Source organism: Eleutherodactylus coqui, chromosome 8 (assembly GCF_035609145.1).
Source record: "Eleutherodactylus coqui strain aEleCoq1 chromosome 8, aEleCoq1.hap1, whole genome shotgun sequence".
Lineage (NCBI taxonomy): Eukaryota > Metazoa > Chordata > Amphibia > Anura > Eleutherodactylidae > Eleutherodactylus > Eleutherodactylus coqui.
Window position 1 is genome coordinate 167,705,489 of NC_089844.1, and position 18,861 is coordinate 167,724,349.

The following is an 18,861-nucleotide window of genomic DNA, read 5'->3' on the forward strand; positions in this document are numbered from 1 at the left end:
AAGTTTACCCTTTCTCTACCAGAGCCTCCCTTATGGGAACAGATTACTAGGCATTGCAAAATACTTTATATTGACATCACATTTTAGAACCAGTGGAGTAACATTGCTTATGTTTAGGAACTACAAGTCTCAGCAGTCTAAACAGCCATAAGACCCCTGCTGGTGCCTTGGGGCAGTTAATAAACTTGTGATTTGGATGGAGATTATCCTACAGGACAACAAATGTCACCATAGCAATATCCAAACAGTTTGATGTAGAACCTGTCTGGTAACAGAGAGCAATAGCATCTACACAGTAAAATGGGAGGGCCAGTGTGTGACGTTCGGCCTGGGTGAGAGCACTGAGTTTTGTCACTTTCCGTATTCTACATCTCATTGGTGAGGCTATTACTTTATATTGTGGTTTATTTTCCTGTTTGTCATTTTGCAGCCCCACCCAACCCAAAATAACAGCAGCACAAAGGATGTAAGCCCTCCCACCCCAACCAAGAAGGAGGAGCTCGTGATGAGCAGATAAAAAAATATTTAATCAGAAACGACATTCATTAACTAATTACAGAAAAACGACCGATAGATAGATAGATAGATAGATAGATAGATATAGATATGAGATAGATAGATAGATAGATAGAGATATAAGACAGATAGATATGAGAGAGTTAGACATGAGATAGATATGAGGTAGACTGATAGATATGAAATAGATAGATAGATAGGAGATAGATAGGAAATAGATAGATAGATAGATAGATAGATAGATAGATATGGAGATAGATATGGAGATAGATATGGAGATAGATAGGAGATAGATATGAGATGGATGGATAGATAGATAGATAGGAGATAGATAGATATGAGATGGATGGATGGATAGATAGATAGATAGGAAATAGATAGATAGATAGATAGATAGATAGATAGATAGATAGATAGATAGATAGATATGGAGATAGATAGGAGATAGATAAGGATAGATAGATAGATATGGAGATAGATAGATAGATAGATAGATAGATAGATAGATAGGAGATAGATATGAGATGGATGGATAGATAGATAGGAGATAGATAGATATGAGATGGATAGATAGATAGATAGATAGAGATATAAGACAGATAGATATGAGAGATATAAGACAGATAGATATGAGAGAGTTAGACATGAGATAGATATGAGGTAGACTGATAGATAGATATGAAATAGATAGATAGATGAGAAAGAAATAGATATTAGATAGATAGATAGATATGAAATGAGATAGATAAATAAATAGATAGATAGATAGATATGAGATAGATAGATAGATATGCCCACCAGCCCCAACCAAGAAGGAGAGACTTGTGATGAGTAGATAAAAAAATATTTAATAAGAAAAGACATTCATTAACTAATTACAGAGAAAACGACCAGTTGATTGCACAGTAAAGACACCAGTGCAGATAGATAGATAGATAGATGAGAAAGAAATAGATATGAGATAGTTATGAGATAGATAGTTATGAGATAGATAGATATGAGATAGATAGATATGAGATAGATGGATATGAGACAGATGTACTGTAATATGTGCTGCTATATATATATAATACTCATGTTCATTATACCGACTACCCCTCACACATGGGACATTCATCCTATCTCCGGGTCCGTATATCTGTCCATCTCACCCCAGCACTTATTCCTTGGTTGGTGCTGGAATCTCTTCTTCTCCTGGACTTTTCTCCGCTTCTTCATTTACTTGTGAAGTCTGCTCCAGCAGTGGCTTCTTCTCATCCAAGGCCTCTCCTTTGAACAACTCATTTGTCTCCCCCACGGAATCCTCCTTCTTCTCGCCACTGATGAAGGTGCTCATCTCCTGCTCTGTTCCAGGTTCTGCTTTGTTTCCCGGCTTACCATTTTCCATTCCTGCTGGATGAGGCGTCATCTTCCCATCTCCCAGTTCCGGTACCTGTCCTGCCCATACATCCTGCCTGTTGGAGCTTCTGCTACGGGTGCTAAAGCTTTGGGAGCCTCTCCGCCTATTGTTCCTCACCATGAAGATGACGACAGTGACCAAGATCAAGATCAGGATCACAATGCAGATCAGAATCAGGATTACTTTCTGCCAATCTTTGTTAGATGATTTGGGCTGCGTCGTATTAGGTTTGGTCTCCAATTCAGGATTTCCCACCGTGTTACCAGGTGGGTGGAGAGGAGGAGTCACCTTGGGGTTAGTTGTTTTATTGTCTTCATGACTTGTAAAGGGGACCTCTTCAGGATGGGTGTTGAGGTCAATATATGGTATTACTGTGGAGTTGACAGGTGGAGGGTCTTTGCTGATGGTGGACCTCATGGTCATCCCATCTGCTGTGAGAGTTGATGTTTCTTCTTGATTTGTTCCATTGGCTGGACTTGCCTCTTGCCCAGAGGTTACATTTGACTCTTTGGCACTGGTAGAGCCCATGGTCGAGGTATCGTTATTATTATCCTCATTTAATGCAGAAAACAATGGACCGTTGGTAACGAAACTGGATACATTTTCAGTGCTGTTGGTCACAAAACCAGGGGTTGAGTCTATGGCTGAAGAACAAATCAATGACATGAGGAGCAGTGATAATCTCAGAAGCTGACCCGCCATGATGCTCTTTCTAATGTGTTGACTCCTTTTCTGCTTCTTCAGGTAACCTAAAAAAAACCAAAATATCACCATGAAGAATACAATGTTACGGAAGACTATACAGTACTGTGATAGCATGTAATACCCCACCTAGGACAGTAGGTTCATGCTAGTGAAGACCACCAGTGTGACCACCGGTGAAGGAGACTGGGTTAGAAAAGACATTGTTTTCTTATTTTGGCTCATGACACATCCCAGGTACCCTCCTCCCTCTCCTCAGAAGAACCTGAGTTATGGTACCGGAAGGGTGCTGGCTACTCCTGTACCACAAAATTTAGTAATTTCCTGTTGTTGGAACAGTAAACGAGAAGAAATAATTTAGAAACACGATGGTGGAGGAGATAAGGCGCGGGGGCCAGAGGCTGGACCATGAGAACTGTCTGAGCTGGTAGAACGGGGATTCTTGGACCTGCTGCGGCCATGATCACTTCTCTAGTTGTTAGCCAAAAAGATCAGCACATGTTCCCCCCTGATGTGGATCTCAGGTGATCTCATTATGGGATCTTATGATAAATACGGATTGTTTGTGGCCCCATCACCCACAGTTACTTCTGCCAGGGCCAATAAGGAGACATTCTTTGCTCCTAGTTTCCAATTTGACTAACAAAAAAAATCCTGGCCAACTTTTTGTAACAAGTTGAGGCTTTTTACAATCAAGGTTTCTTAGTCCTTGCTCCATAGAGTTATGAGAATGAAGAAGTGACGGGAACTTACTGCCCCTCTAGAGTTTTTGGGACTCAAGAAACCAAAAACATTTTAAAATTAAATGTCGGGATAAAGGCTCCTTACCTGCACGTTGTTCCCAAAGATGGTCCAAAGCTGGCGCCTCCACCCTACAATGTGCCGATGAGAGCTGCTTACAGTGTGCACCTCTGCATTTCCTCTAGAAGTAGTATATGCTAGCGTCATGCGGCTTCGCTCACTCTATCTCTGCCTGCGCTGAGTGTAACTTCCTTCCCACACGATGGGAGGGCTGGTCGTAAATCAAAACTGAACGCAGCCGTCATCCCCCCCAGCCTACCACACTGACTCATATCGCCGCCATTGCCTCATCAACCGTTGCATCGCATTGCGCTTATTTCCTGTGCATTGCGATGCAGCGGTTGATGAGAAGAAAATGATGTGAAAAATATTTGAGTTGATCGGAGGATCTTGGAGATCCATAAATCGGTAATGGTGGGGAGGGGAACAAAACTGAGACTTCACCCCCAACCAACCACCATCTACGTGGTATTCTCTGGAGTAGATGTGACACCTCTGTTAAACGCACCCTCCTATTCAAGGCTGTGGAGATGCAGGGAGGGCAAGGATCGTGTCTTTCCTGCATTGTTCCTTCTTCTGATCAGAAGTTGCAGTGATTTATGGACCAATAGATTCTCGTTAGCAGCAAGTTGTCTGTATAGCAATGCAGGGAAGACACGGATTATGCCTCCCCAGCATCTCCCTCCTGCATATCCAGCTGTACCATTAGGACTCAATGGTTTCCACCAAAGCTTTATTGGTTTAGTTCAGGGAGTGCAACCTTGTTGCTGTTTTCCCTACAAAATTTGAATCTGACAAGTAGTCTGTTGTGACTACTTTTAAAGCGGCTATAGGTGGAGCTTAACAAAGAGGAGGAGTTTAGTATTCCTGACCTCCTATTGAGTGGTTGAGCAGGGTATGAAGGTGAAGGGGGATGCGATAGAAGAAATATGCTTTCTACTGCATCCACTTTCTTACTTCTCTGCCTGTGTGTCAGTCTTTACTGTAGTTCTGGCATTTTATTCATCAGACAGGAAGCTCAGAACGCTTCTCAGACTGTGTAGTGCTTCATGGGATTACAGGAACATACTTCTACGAATGTATATTGGCACATCCCTTGGTTTTATGTCACTTTCCTTCCTCATTTACTAGGGGCTTGGCCGACTGCTCTGCATCCCTCCTGCTTTTCTGCGTTTCAGTCTAAAGTGATCTTTAGCAATGGTCTGGGTGCCTCATGTGCCACAGATAGAGCCCTGTGTGGTGCAGAGTCTAAGGCAGCCAAAATGCAGTCCTAAGGTCCTGCTCACAGCCTGAAGGTTGCAAGTTCAATCCCTGTACCCAGCTCAAGGTTGACTCAACCTTTCAAGGTTGGTAAAATGAGTACCCAGCTTGGTGGGGTGTAATTAATAAATTACATGAAAGTGCTGCAGAATAAGTTGGTGCTATACAAATAACAAGATTTTTTTTTAATTACGCAGAATTACCAGCCTCCCACTGCCACATGTAAAGGGGAAGTAGAGGAGATGTCACTTCCTGTTGGCTGCCCACTGTGATCAGGACCAGAACTGAGCAGTAATGGTGGAAACCACTGACAGACCCAGGAGTGACCCTACGATATCAGGGCTAGCTGGAGTCTTTTCCTCATCCCATGCCCTCACTGCCCTGAGAATGGCAATGTCCATAGAATATTGGCAAAGTAGATATCACCTACACGGAGTCAGAGGTGACCTGTTGGGCGACGGCAGCAGAAGGGATCGGCAGGGTGAGGGTGCAGAAATTAGGGCTATTTGGGCAGAGGAGCTGTCATGGGGGCATGGTGACTGCTCATGGTGCATTGTGGTTGTTTTGGGGTACCAGGATGATAAACGAGGGCGCTGTTGCTATTTAGGCAGTATTATGGTTAACATTGGGCAAGGTGCGTGCTATGGGACAACTATGACAATGGCTGGTATGATGGGGACACGGTGTCTGCTATGGGATCGCCAAATCATCTATGGTGGTATAGTTGCTCTTATGGGGTCATCAAGACATCTATGGGGTCACTGACTGACTTTTTTGTCTTTGGTCAGGCTATTTGAGAATTGGGTTTATGCAAACAGAATAAAATGGCACTCTACACCTAATTTCTCCTTGATGACATTCATAGCGGCGCTGGTCATCGGGACATCGTAATATCCTGCAAACATCCCATAATCTGGAACAGTCGTGACATTTCATGAGACTGCATGATTCACACTGCGACTGGATCGTCCTTCATTACTTTCAACTTTATTAATGAATGCAAAACCTACAACAGGAAAACACAAAAGACGGAATAGAGCAACAGCCGTGATGTGCGCCGATTGAAGCCACACCCACTCAATCATGTGACTGCAACTTTCATGTAACATGCTTGTGCAGCGCTGCGTATACAGGGTATCACGGTATAGAAGTTATACGTGAAGAGTTTCTAGATTTTCACAATCAAACTATTTTTTTTTCAAGGCATTTAAAATAAATGAAGGACATTTGCATATAGTCTTGAATAGAGATTTTCCGTTTTGTGTACACAGTTGTTACGCAGAGCTATGTGACTCCCTGGTTACAGGCTACAAACAACCCTGTGTGGTTGGATCCTACAGTCCTGCGTTCCTCCACTACCTCTGCTTCTCTTCTTCACCTTGAGAGAGCAGAAAAGAGCGTAAAAGATGACTGCGGGATCAGACTACACGAGGTCTGGTTGTAGTCTGTTACCATGGTGATGCACAGCTCTGCACAGGGACTGTAGGCACAAAATGGTACATTTTTAATTAAGGTTATTTAAAAATGAGTTATTTTAGGTGCATTGGAGGAAGAAAGATTATGGTGGTTAAAAGTATCCACATCCTTTAACCCCTTAAGGACATGGCCTATTTTGGGCTTAAGGACGCAACGATTTTTGTGCGGATTTTACTTTCCATTTTTCAAAAGCCGTAACTTTATTATTTTTTTTAATCTTTATTTTTGAATTTTCAGAATTAAGTGAAACGTTTACACATAGTCAGAAAACAGCACAATAATCAAATTTCCTAATTTTCATGAAATCTGTCCACTAGCAGGGTATTTTGCTTAATCATTGCTGAATTTGATCAAATTAGAACACTTAAACTGAATGAATTATCTAATCAAACTATCCTAATTATTTGGGAGTAGTCCACTGGCTCCCTAAAAACAGAGGTAAGGAGGGTAAAGAAATGGGGAAAGGCAGGAAGGAGACACGTATGGAGCGACAAAAGACAGAAGAAAAAAACCCACAAACCCACCATCCCTGGCCACCTCCTTACAGTTTATTGTATCAGTATTATGTTATTAGCTGAGATAGAAAGGACCTGTGTACAGCAGGGTGAGGGCCAGTGAGCTCATAGAGCGCTTAGGTTCTTATATTCCTCTGAGTTTTGATACTTAATCCAATGATGCAATGTCTTTGAGAACCTGTGTGTGTTTGATGGAAGCTGTAAGGTCCTCCATCTCCATAATCTCATGGACCTTGCAAAACCACATTGAGATAGTGGGAGGTGACGATTGTCGCCAAAGTTTATTATTTTTCCGTCGATACGTCCGTATAAATGACGCAATAGATTTTTTCCATGGGTCGGTATGATTACAACGATGCCAAAATTCTTTTTTTTTAGGTGTTTCCACTTTTCTGCAATAAAAACTCTTTTTCTTTAGAAATCTTTCCTATAACTTTTTTTATTTTTCCATGGACGGAGCTCTGTGAGGGTTTATTTTTTGAGATGAGCTATAGTTTTTATTGGTACCATTTTGGGGTACATACAGCTTTTTTAATCACTTTTAGGCCTCATGTCCACAGGGAAAATAAATCACCCGCGCGCGTGATCCGCATGTAAAATTTCCCATAGGAATGCATTGACCACCCGCGGGTAGATAAATAGCCGCGGATGGTATTTTAAAGTGATTTAAAAATTTCCTTTGCGGGAAAAAAAAAACGCGCCATGCTCCATTTCAGTGCAGATCACGCTCCGGATGGCCCCCGTTGAGCTCTATGGGTGCGGGAGATCCGCTGCAGATCTTAAATGTGAATTAAATGGGTGCGGGAGATCCGCTGCGGATTTTAAGGCTGGGAGGTGAGAAAAGTACTAGGAGGTGGGGTAAAGTGGGCAAAACACCTCTAGCGTAAAAATTGCATTCGCGTACACACCGGCGTGAAAAAAAAACGCAGCCACATGTCACCCACATGCAATAAAATACAATTTTAAGCTGATCTGCACTGCATCCGCAGCAAAAATCCGCGTTACATATCCGCATATTCCCCGTGGTGATTTCCCCCCTTATTGCGTTTTTTGGGAGGCAAAATGCCTCAGTTTTTTAGCATTTTTTTTAACGCTTTTTGCTGTGCAGGATGAAAAGCATTATCAACTTATTGTACGCATCGTTACGAACACGACAATACCAAATATGTGGGTGTTTTTATGCTAATATGAGAAAAAGTGCCAAAAAAGTTTTTTTTTTTTACATTTTTATTTTTTTTACATTATCTTGATCTTTTTTTTTACACCATTAGTGTCCCTCTGGTGGACTTACACCATACCAGCTCTGATCGCTATGATAAGGCATTGCAGGACTTCTCTCCTGCGATGCCTTATCACTTATTACAGCGATCATAGGCAATGGCAATACAGGACGCTGGTATCTGGTGTCCTGTTGCCATGGCAACCAGCCGGGCTCTATGCGATTATATCATGAAAGCCCAATAACATCACAGAGGGAAGGGGTTAACAGCGGGAGACCAGCTATCAGTGACAGACGGCTCCCACTGCCGGATAATGCGAGATTGCTTATGATCTTGCGCCATCCATATGATGTAAGGGTACGTCCAGTTGCGGGAAGTACCCCGCTGCCATGATGTACCCTTACGACATATGGAGGGAAGGGGTTATCCCAAAATTACAAATTATCCCCAATCTACAGGATAGGGCATAACTTTATGATTGGTGGGGGTCACACTGAGACCCAACTGTTCGCAAGAACAGGGGTCCTGTGTCTCCCCTCCTCCTCCCTACGGGCTTCCTGCACCTCTTGCAGTGAAGAGATTGAATGGACTGATGGCCAAGCCCATGCGCTGCCGTTCCACTCCCCTTCAATGGGACTGATGGAATTAGCTAAGTACAAGCGCTCGAGTATTTCCATCAGCCACACTGAAATGAATGGAGCGGAGGTTGCACATGGAAGGCCAGTGTTCCATTCAGTTCGACGTCACTGTGTGTGGAAGACGAGAAGGGGGGGCATGGGATCCCCATTTTCAGAACCAATGTGGGAAGAGGATAGCTTTTGATTTTGGTTTAGCCCCTTGAATAGTAAAGTAGATGTCAGCAGATGAGTTGAAACGTGTGGCTCCCTTGCATCTACTAGGTTACAGCGCTCATATAACATGGCGATCAGACTGTTTACTACAGGACATCAATGCAGAAGAGATAAGATTGGTAATAAGCTCAATATACAATCCTCAGGTAGATCGAGGTCAACCAAGTAGACACCTTACAGACCCCTTTAAGACAAAAAACTGGTATGAAATTCCCTTTAAGGTGGATGCGGGGGCAAAAAAGGTGGGAACTGTTAGCAAACATGATGCCCTGTCTTCAGATGGCTGACTGACCAATCAAAAGCAGAGAGGTCTCATATAAAGATATTTCTCCACCCCTTAGACTTATTTCCTGCTCTTGATAAGTCTGAGTGTGTCACATGACCAGTCTCTGAGTTTTGGTTGGCTTAGTGGGCTCCACATTTGCATATAGTGGACACTTGTATTTGCTCCCTTTCTCTTGGCTCTGTCTTATGAATGTCATAGGAGTCAGTCCTTTTAAAAAAATCTCCCTATAGTCTGTGTCCGCCATTCATAGAGTTCCTATCACCAGGAAGACCCACGGTTGCGGTTGAAGGTGGTCATACATCTCTGCAGTTTCGCCACCAGAATTCATCGATGTCCTGCAAGGTCACCCGCGGCCGCTGAAACAAGGCATCTTCAGAGTGGCTGTTGAGCGGAGCACGTGGTGGCAGCGCTGGTTCTGTGGGCCACAACAGGTTGGTCTGGCTGTGTGAAGTTGGAGGAGCAGCCCACAACTCCAGGGGCACAGAGCTGGCAACGATGTCTCTAACCTGGCGAGACCGCTTGGACCTCAGAGACAGCTTAAAGGACAATGAGAGGCAGACGACCATGAAGATGGCCGTGAGACAGCCAAGAACCAGGATGGCCACCAGACATTGGCCACAGGATGAAGGAAAGAAGGGGCTGGCTGTGGGGAGGTTGTGGGAGGGCGCTGGAGATGCCGCCATAGCAATGAAATAACCTGCGACACAAAAGGGGAGAAACTGAAAACATCTGTCATGGAAGGGTTAAACACAGGCAAACAATTTATGTATTTTTTCGAGGTGCCAGTGAAGTTTCAACGAATATGGGGTATTTTGGTATCGCGGAATCTGAATCTGTCATTGTTTTTTCCAAATTGGCTCTAGTTTTTAAAATACAGGGTGTTCATCAAGTGAGCTCTGTGTAGGAGAAGCGTTCTGTTTCCTGATTTCTGTTTTATTGTTTATTTGTGGGTAACATTATATTTTACCCAATTAAATATTAATTTCACAATTTCTATTTTTTTAGTGAAATACGGGTTCTTCACGAAGAGGTTGCTTGAACTGACCTGATGAGTTCTGTTTAGAGATGAGCAAGCATACTCGCTAAGGACAATTGCTCGATCGAGCATTGCCCTTAGCGAGTACCTGCCCGCTCGGAAGAAAAGGTTCAGCTGCCGACGCGGGTGACAGGTGAGTTGTGGCAGTGAGCAGGGGGGAGCGGGGAGGAGAGAGATCGCCCCTCCGTTCCTTCCCGCTCTCCCCCGCCGCTCCCTGCCTGCCGCCGGCAGGCGAACCTTTTCTTCCGAGCAGGCAGGTACTCGCTAAGGCCAATGCTCGATCGAGTAATTGCCCTTAGCAAGTATGCTCGCTCATCTCTAGTTCTGTTATGTTTGTGGTGAATACCCTCCTCAGAAGAACAGAAAGAACATCATTGACTCTGTAAAGCAAGCATATCTTGCATATTATATATTATATATCATATATATCAGGATTCATCTTGGGGACCAAGATAAGTCTTGGGCTCCTCATAAGGTTTGTAAAACCTGTGTGGAGGAGCTACAAAGCGGAAAAATCACAAAAAGTAAAGTTTAAACTTTTAAGTGCCTACGGTATGGAGAGAGCCACGACATCACCACGACGGCTGTTATGTTTGTGTTGTGAATGTAAAAGGCATCAAAAGGTACGAGAAACATAAGTGGGAGTATCCTGATTTGGAGTCGGTCAGCGAAGATGTTCCAGTGCCAATATTTACCACACTTCCTGAACTTTCGTCAGAAGTTGAAGACTTGCAGGACTTTGAATGCAACACTAGTAGAGATGAGCGAACCTACTGGGCCACGCCCCTTTTTCGCCCGAGCGACGCGATTTTCGAGTACTTCTGTACTCGGGCGAAGAGATTCGGGGGGCGCCGTGGGTGAGTGGGGGGTTGTAGCAGGGAGTGGGGGGGGGGGGGGGAGAGGGAGAGAGAGAGGGCTCCCCCCTGTTCAGCCGAGTACTGAAGTACTCGAAAATCGCGGTGCTCGATCGAGTAAATACTCGAAACGAGTACGTTCGCTCATTTCTAAACACTAGTGATCTTGTAGATATGATACCTTTTAATGGCTAACAAAAATACATGATGTTACAGCGAGCTTTCGGGGATATCTCGCCCCCTTTGTCAGGCGAAGGAATGAAACTAGTTTGGATGGCACATAATTATTACATACAGATGCAGAGGGGAGGAGGACACATTCCTCTTGATTCACATTCCACTTAAAACACAAACAAACAGAGCGGAGACATACATCGTAAATCAGTCCACTGAGCTCAGGACAGTTTTATGACATGTCTTATCTCTCCTTCAAACTGCACATGGAAGGAGATGCAGCACAACCTAGTGGATGGCAACATTAGTACAAGTCAAGTTCTGAATTTTTATGATGGTATATACACTACTACACCGTCACATGTATGTATACACGGCCCAGACCCGGTATAAACACTACTAGACCGTCACATGTATGTATACACGGCCCAGACCCGGTATATACACTACTACACCGTCACATGTATGTATACACGGCCCAGACCCGGTATAAACACTACTACACCGTCACATGTATGTATACATGGCCCAGACCCGGTATAAACACTACTACACCGTCACATGTATGTATACACGGCCCAGACCCGGTATAAACACTGTAGTCGTGCATGTACTGGTCTGGGTTGTGTATATATACATGTAACGGTGTAGTCGTGCATGTACTGGTCTGGGTTGTGTATATATACATGTCACGGTGTAGTCGTGCATTTACTGGCCTGGGTTGTGCATATATACACGTCACGGTGAAGTCGTGCATGTACTGGTCTGGGTTGTGTATACATACATGTCATGGTGTAGTCGTGCATGTACTGGTCTGGGTTGTGTGTATATATACACACGTCCCGGTGTAGTGGTGCATGTACTGGTCTGGGTTGTGTGTATATATACACACGTCACGGTGTAGTGGTGCATATACTGGTCTGGGTTGTGTATATATACACATCACGGTGTAGTCGTGCATGTACTGGTCTGGATTGTGTATATATATACACATGTAACGGTGTAGTCATGCATGTACTGGTCTGGGTTGTGTATATATACACGTCACGGTGTAGTCGTGCATGTACTGGTCTGGGTTGTGTATATATACATGTCACGGTGTAATCGTGTGAGTACTGGTCTGGGTTGCATATATATACATGTCACGGTGTAGTTGTGCATGTACTGGTCTGGGTTGTGTGTATATATACATGTCATGGTGTAGTCATGTGAGTACTGGTCTGAGTTGTGTATATATATACATATGACAGTGTAGTCGTGCATGTACTGGTCTGGGTTTTGTATATATACATTTCACATTGTAGTCGTGCATGTACTGGTCTGGATTGTGTATATATACACGTCACGGTGTAGTCGTGCATGTACTGGTCTGGGTTGTGTATATATACATGTCACGGTGTAATCGTGTGAGTACTGGTCTGGGTTGCATATATATACATGTCACGGTGTAGTTGTGCATGTACTGGTCTGGGTTGTGTATATATACATGTCACGGTGTAATCGTGTGAGTACTGGTCTGGGTTGCATATATATACATGTCACGGTGTAGTTGTGCATGTACTGGTCTGGGTTGCATATATATACATGTCACGGTGTAGTTGTGCATGTACTGGTCTGGGTTGTGTGTATATATACATGTCATGCTGTAGTCATGTGAGTACTGGTCTGAGTTGTGTATATATATACATGTGACAGTGTAGTTGTGCATGTACTGGTCTGGGTTTTGTATATATACATTTCACATTGTAGTCGTGCATGTACTGGTCTGGATTGTGTATATATACACGTCACGGTGTAGTCGTGCATGTACTGGTCTGGGTTGTGTATATATACATTTCACAGTGTAGTCGTTCATGTACTGGTCTGGGTTGTATATATATACACACGTCACAGTGTAGTCGTGCAAATACTGGTCTGGGTTGTGTATCTATATACACGTCACAGTGTAGTCGTGCGTGTACTGGTCTGGGTTGTGTATATATACATGTCACGGTGTAATCGTGTGAGTACTGGTCTGGGTTGCATATATATACATGTCACGGTGTAGTTATGCATGTACTGGTCTGGGTTGTGTGTATATATACATGTCATGGTGTAGTCATGTGAGTACTGGTCTGAGTTGTGTATATATATACATGTGACAGTGTAGTCGTGCATGTACTGGTCTGGGTTGTGTATATACATTTCACATTGTAGTCGTGCATGTACTGGTCTGGATTGTGTATATATACACGTCACGGTGTAGTCGTGCATGTACTGGTCTGGATTGTGTATATATACACGTCACGGTGTAGTCGTGCATGTACTGGTCTGGATTGTGTATATATACACGTCACGGTGTAGTCGTGCATGTACTGGTCCGGGTTGTGTATATATACATGTCACGGTGTAGTTGCGTGAGTACTGAGTATGGACTATAAATATACACGTGTCATGATGTATTTTTGTATGTAGTGGTTTCGGTTATGTATATGCACATATTAAAAAAAAAAGAAAAAGAGAGGTCTCGATGTCCCAATGTAGTCAATAACAAAACCAATAAATTTGCCAAAAGCAACAACCCTGAGCGGATCCTCTTAAAAGTAAACTTTTGTTAATTACATATAAAAATAGTAGTGTATATACCGGGTCTGGGCTGTGTATACATACAGTACATGTGACGGTGTAGTAGTGTTTATACCGGGTCTGGGCCGTGTATATATGTCACAGTGTAGTAGTGTATATACTGGGTCTGGGCCGTATATACATACATGTCACGGTGTAGTAGGGTATATACCTGGTCTGGGCCGTGTATACATACATGTGACGGTGTAGTAGTGTTTATACCGGGTTTGGGCCGTATATACATACATGTGATGGTGTAGTAGTGTTTATACCGGGTCTGGGCCGTGTATACATATATGTCAGTGTACTAGTGTATATACTGGGTCTGGGCCGTGTATACATACATGTCACGGTGTAGTAGTGTATATACCGGGTCTGGGCTGTGTATACATACATGTGACGGTGTAGTAGTGTATATACCTGGTCTGGGCCGTGTATATATATGTCACAGTGTAGTAGTGTATATACTGGGTCTGGGCCGTGTATACATACATGTGACGTGTAGTAGTGTTTATACCGGGTCTGGGCCGTGTATACATATATGTCACAGTGTAGAAGTATATATACCGGGTCTGGGCCGTGTATACATACATCTAATGGTGTAGTAGTGTATATACGTGGTCTGGGCCGTGTATACATACATGTGACGTGTAGTAGTGTTTATACCGGGTCTGGGCCGTGTATACATACATACATGTGACGGTGTAGTAGTGCTTATACCGGGTTTGGGCCGTGTATACATACATGTGACGGTGTAGTAGTGTATATACCTGGTCTGGGCTGTGTATATACATGTCACAGTGTGATAGTGTAAATACCGGGTCTGGGCCGCGTATATACATGTCACAGTGTAGTAGTGTATATACCGGGTCTAGGCTGTGTATACATACATGTCATGGTGTAGTAGTGTATATACCGGGTCTAGGCTGTGTATACACATATGCCAGGGTGTAGTAGTGTATACTGTATATAGGGTCTGAGCCGTGTATACATACATGTGACTGTGTAGTAGTGTATATAGCGGGTCTGGGCTGTGTATACATACATGTGACACTGTAGTAGTGTTTATACCGGGTCTAGGCTTTGTATACACATATGTCAGGGTGTAGTAGTGTATATACCGGGTCTAGGCTGTGTATACACATATGTCAGGGTGTAGTAGTGTTTATACCGGGTCTGGGCCGTGTATACATACATGTGACGGTGTAGTAGTGTATATACCGGGTCTAGGCTGTGTATACACATATGTCAGGGTGTAGTAGTGTATATACCGGGTCTAGGCTGTGTATACACATGTCAGGGTGTAGTAGTGTATATACCGGGTCTAGGCTGTGTATACACGTCAGGGTGTAGTAGTGTATATACCGGGTCTGGGCCGTGTATATACATGTCACGGTGTAGTAGTGTATATACCGGGTCTAGGCTGTGTATACACATATGTCAGGGTGTAGTAGTGTATATACCGGGTCTGGGCCGTGTATACATACATGTCACGGTGTAGTAGTGTATATACCTGGTCTGGGCCGTGTATACATACATGTCACAGTGTAGTAGTGTATATACCTGGTCTGGGCCATGTATACATACATGTGACGGTGTAGTAGTGTATATACCGGGTCTGGGCCGTGTATATACATGTCACAGTGTAGTAGTGTATATACCGGGTCTAGGCTGTGTATACACATATGTCAGGGTGTAGTAGTGTATATACCGGGTCTGGGCCGTGTATACATACATGTGACGGTGTAGTAGTGTATATACCGGGTCTAGGCTGTGTATACACATATGTCAGGGTGTAGTAGTGTATATACCGGGTCTAGGCTGTGTATACACATGTCAGGGTGTAGTAGTGTATATACCGGGTCTAGGCTGTGTATACACGTCAGGGTGTAGTAGTGTATATACCGGGTCTGGGCCGTGTATATACATGTCACGGTGTAGTAGTGTATATACCGGGTCTAGGCTGTGTATACACATATGTCAGGGTGTAGTAGTGTATATACCGGGTCTGGGCCGTGTATACATACATGTCACGGTGTAGTAGTGTATATACCTGGTCTGGGCCGTGTATACATACATGTCACAGTGTAGTAGTGTATATACCTGGTCTGGGCCATGTATACATACATGTGACGGTGTAGTAGTGTATATACCGGGTCTGGGCCGTGTATATACATGTCACAGTGTAGTAGTGTATATACCGGGTCTAGGCTGTGTATACACATATGTCAGGGTGTAGTAGTGTATATACCGGGTCTGGGCCGTGTATACATACATGTGACGGTGTAGTAGTGTATATACCGGGTCTAGGCTGTGTATACACATATGTCAGGGTGTAGTAGTGTATATACCGGGTCTAGGCTGTGTATACACATGTCAGGGTGTAGTAGTGTATATACCGGGTCTAGGCTGTGTATACACGTCAGGGTGTAGTAGTGTATATACCGGGTCTGGGCCGTGTATATACATGTCACGGTGTAGTAGTGTATATACCGGGTCTAGGCTGTGTATACACATATGTCAGGGTGTAGTAGTGTATATACCGGTCTGGGCCGTGTATACATACATGTGACGGTGTAGTAATGTATTTATCGTGTCTGGGCCGTGTATACATACATGTGACGGTGTAGTAATGTATTTATCGTGTCTGGGCCGTGTATACATACACGTCACGGTGTAGTAGTGTATATACCGGGTCTGGGCCGTGTATACATACACGTCACGGTGTAGTAGTGTATATACCGGGTCTGGGCCGTGCATACATACATGTGACGGTGTAGTAGTGTATATACCGGTCTGGGCCGTGTATACATATGTGATGGTGCAGTAGTGTGTATACGGAGCTGTGGGTAGCCGTGTATGTAGTGCTCCGGGGTGTGTTGGCAGTAATGTAGCAGTGTTCTATCTGCGCGTTGTGCCGCCCCAGGACTGTTATTTCTTATCATACCTGGGTTTCGCTGCCTCCGGCCTCGGCTTCAGCCTCGCACACTTGTGTTTTGGGGTTCGAAAGAAGGAAATTGCAGCAGTGTAATAAACCACAAAACTGTAACGTATTCAGTCCTGTCCCCAACACCACGTGAGAGGAAGTGTGACGGGCGCTGCGTCCTGTGAGACTCAACCTGCCCACGCCGAGAACGCCCCTGCCACATAGGTGACTACTACCAATCCTGAGTTGTACCGTCACACTTCAGAGCTGCATGCACTATTCTGTTACTATATTCTCTCTTATACTCCAGAGCTGTATGCACTATTGTTACTATATCCTGTCTTTTACCAACAGCTGCATGCAATATTATTACTATATCCTGTCTTATACCCCAGAGCTGCATGCACTATTGTTACTATATCCTGTATTATACCCCAGAGCTGCATGCACTATTGTTACTATATCCTGTCTTATACCCCAGAGCTGCATGCACTATTCTGTTACTATATCCTGTGTTATACTGAAAGCTGCATACACTATTTTGTTACTATATCCTGTCTTATACCCCAGAGCTGCAGGCACTATTGTTACTATATCCTGTCTTATACCCCAGAGCTGCATGCACTATTCTGTTACTATATCATGTCTTATACCCCAGAGCTGCAGGCACTATTCTGTTACTATATTCTGTCTTATACCCCAGAGCTGCAGGCACTATTCTGTTACTATATCATGTCTTATACCCCAGGGCTGCATGCAATATTCTGTTACTATATCCTGTCTTATACCCCAGAGCTGCATGCACTATTCTGTTACTATATCATGTCTTATACCCCAGGGCTGCATGCACTATTCTGTTTCTATAGCCTGTTTTATACCCCAGTCACCTCCAGAGCAGCATGCACCATTTTGTTACTATATACTTTCTTATACTCAAAAGCTGTATGCAATATTATTACTATATCCTGTCTTATACTCCAGAGCTGCATGCACTATTCTGTTACTATATCCTGTGGTATGCCCAAAGCTGCATGCACTATTCTGTTACTATATCCTGTCTTATACCCCAGAGCTGCATGCACTATTCTGTTACTATATCCTGTGGCATGCCCAAAGCTGCATGCACTATTCTGTTACTATATCCTGTGTTATACCCAAAGCTGCATACACTATTTTGTTACTATATCCTGTCTTATACCCCAGAGCTGCATGCACTATTCTGTTACTATATCCTGTGTTATACCCAAAGCTGCATACACTATTTTGTTACTATATCCTGTCTTATACCCCAGGGCTGCAGACACTATTGTTACTATATCCTGTCTTATACCCCAGAGCTGCATGCACTATCGTTACTATATCCTGTCTTATACCCCAGAGCTGCATGCACTATTCTGTTACTATATCCTCTCTTATACCCCAGAGCTGCATGCACTATTCTGTTACTATATCCTCTCTTATACTCCAGAGCTGCATGCACTATTCTGTTATTATATCCTGTGTTATACCCAAAGCTGCATGCACTATTGTTACTATATGCTGTCTTATACCCCAGAGCTGCATGCACTATTCTGTTACTATATCCTCTCTTATACTCCAGAGCTGCTTGCATTATTCTGTTATTATATCCTGTGTTATACCCAAAGCTGCATGCACTATTGTTACTATATGCTGTCTTATACCTCAGAGCTGCATGCACTATTGTTACTATATCCTGTCTTATACCTCAGAGCTGCATGCACTATTGTTACTATATGCTGTCTTATACCAGAGCCTGCGTGCACTATTGTTACTATATGCTGTCTTATACCTCAGAGCTGTATGCACTATTGTTACTATATCCTATCTTATACTTCAGTCACCTCTAGAGCTGCATGCACTATTCTATTATATCCTGATTTATACCCCAGTCACCTTCAGACCTGCATGCACTTCTGTTACTATATCCTGTCTAATACTTCATTTACTTCAGAGCTGCATTCACTATTCCATTATAATATCATGGATGCGCCTGGTGTGGTGCAGAGTGCTAAGGCAGTAGAATGCAGTCCTAATCTCTCGCTCACGACCTGAAGATTGCGAGTTAAATCCCCGCATGGTTCAGGTAAGAGGCTGAAGGTTGACTCAGCCTCCCATCCTTCTGAGTTTGGTAAAATGAGTACCCAACAAATTACCTGAAAGCGCTGCGGAATAAGCTGGTGCTATACAAATAACAAGTTACCTCCAGAGCTGCATTCACTA

At 43.6% G+C, this 18,861-nt stretch overlaps 1 protein-coding gene across 1 annotated transcript; it reads right to left on the reverse strand.

The window, feature by feature from the left end:
- Positions 1 to 1,087: 1,087 nt before the first annotated feature.
- On the reverse strand, positions 1,088 to 3,616 carry SPN (sialophorin). The gene is made up of 2 exons (XM_066576888.1): positions 3,446 to 3,616; positions 1,088 to 2,664 (listed from the first exon to the last, which is right to left on the reverse strand). Exon 2 carries the CDS (start codon positions 2,615 to 2,617, stop codon positions 1,676 to 1,678), a length of 942 nt encoding a protein of 313 aa, XP_066432985.1. The 5' UTR covers positions 2,618 to 2,664; positions 3,446 to 3,616; the 3' UTR covers positions 1,088 to 1,675.
- Positions 3,617 to 18,861: the final 15,245 nt, after the last annotated feature.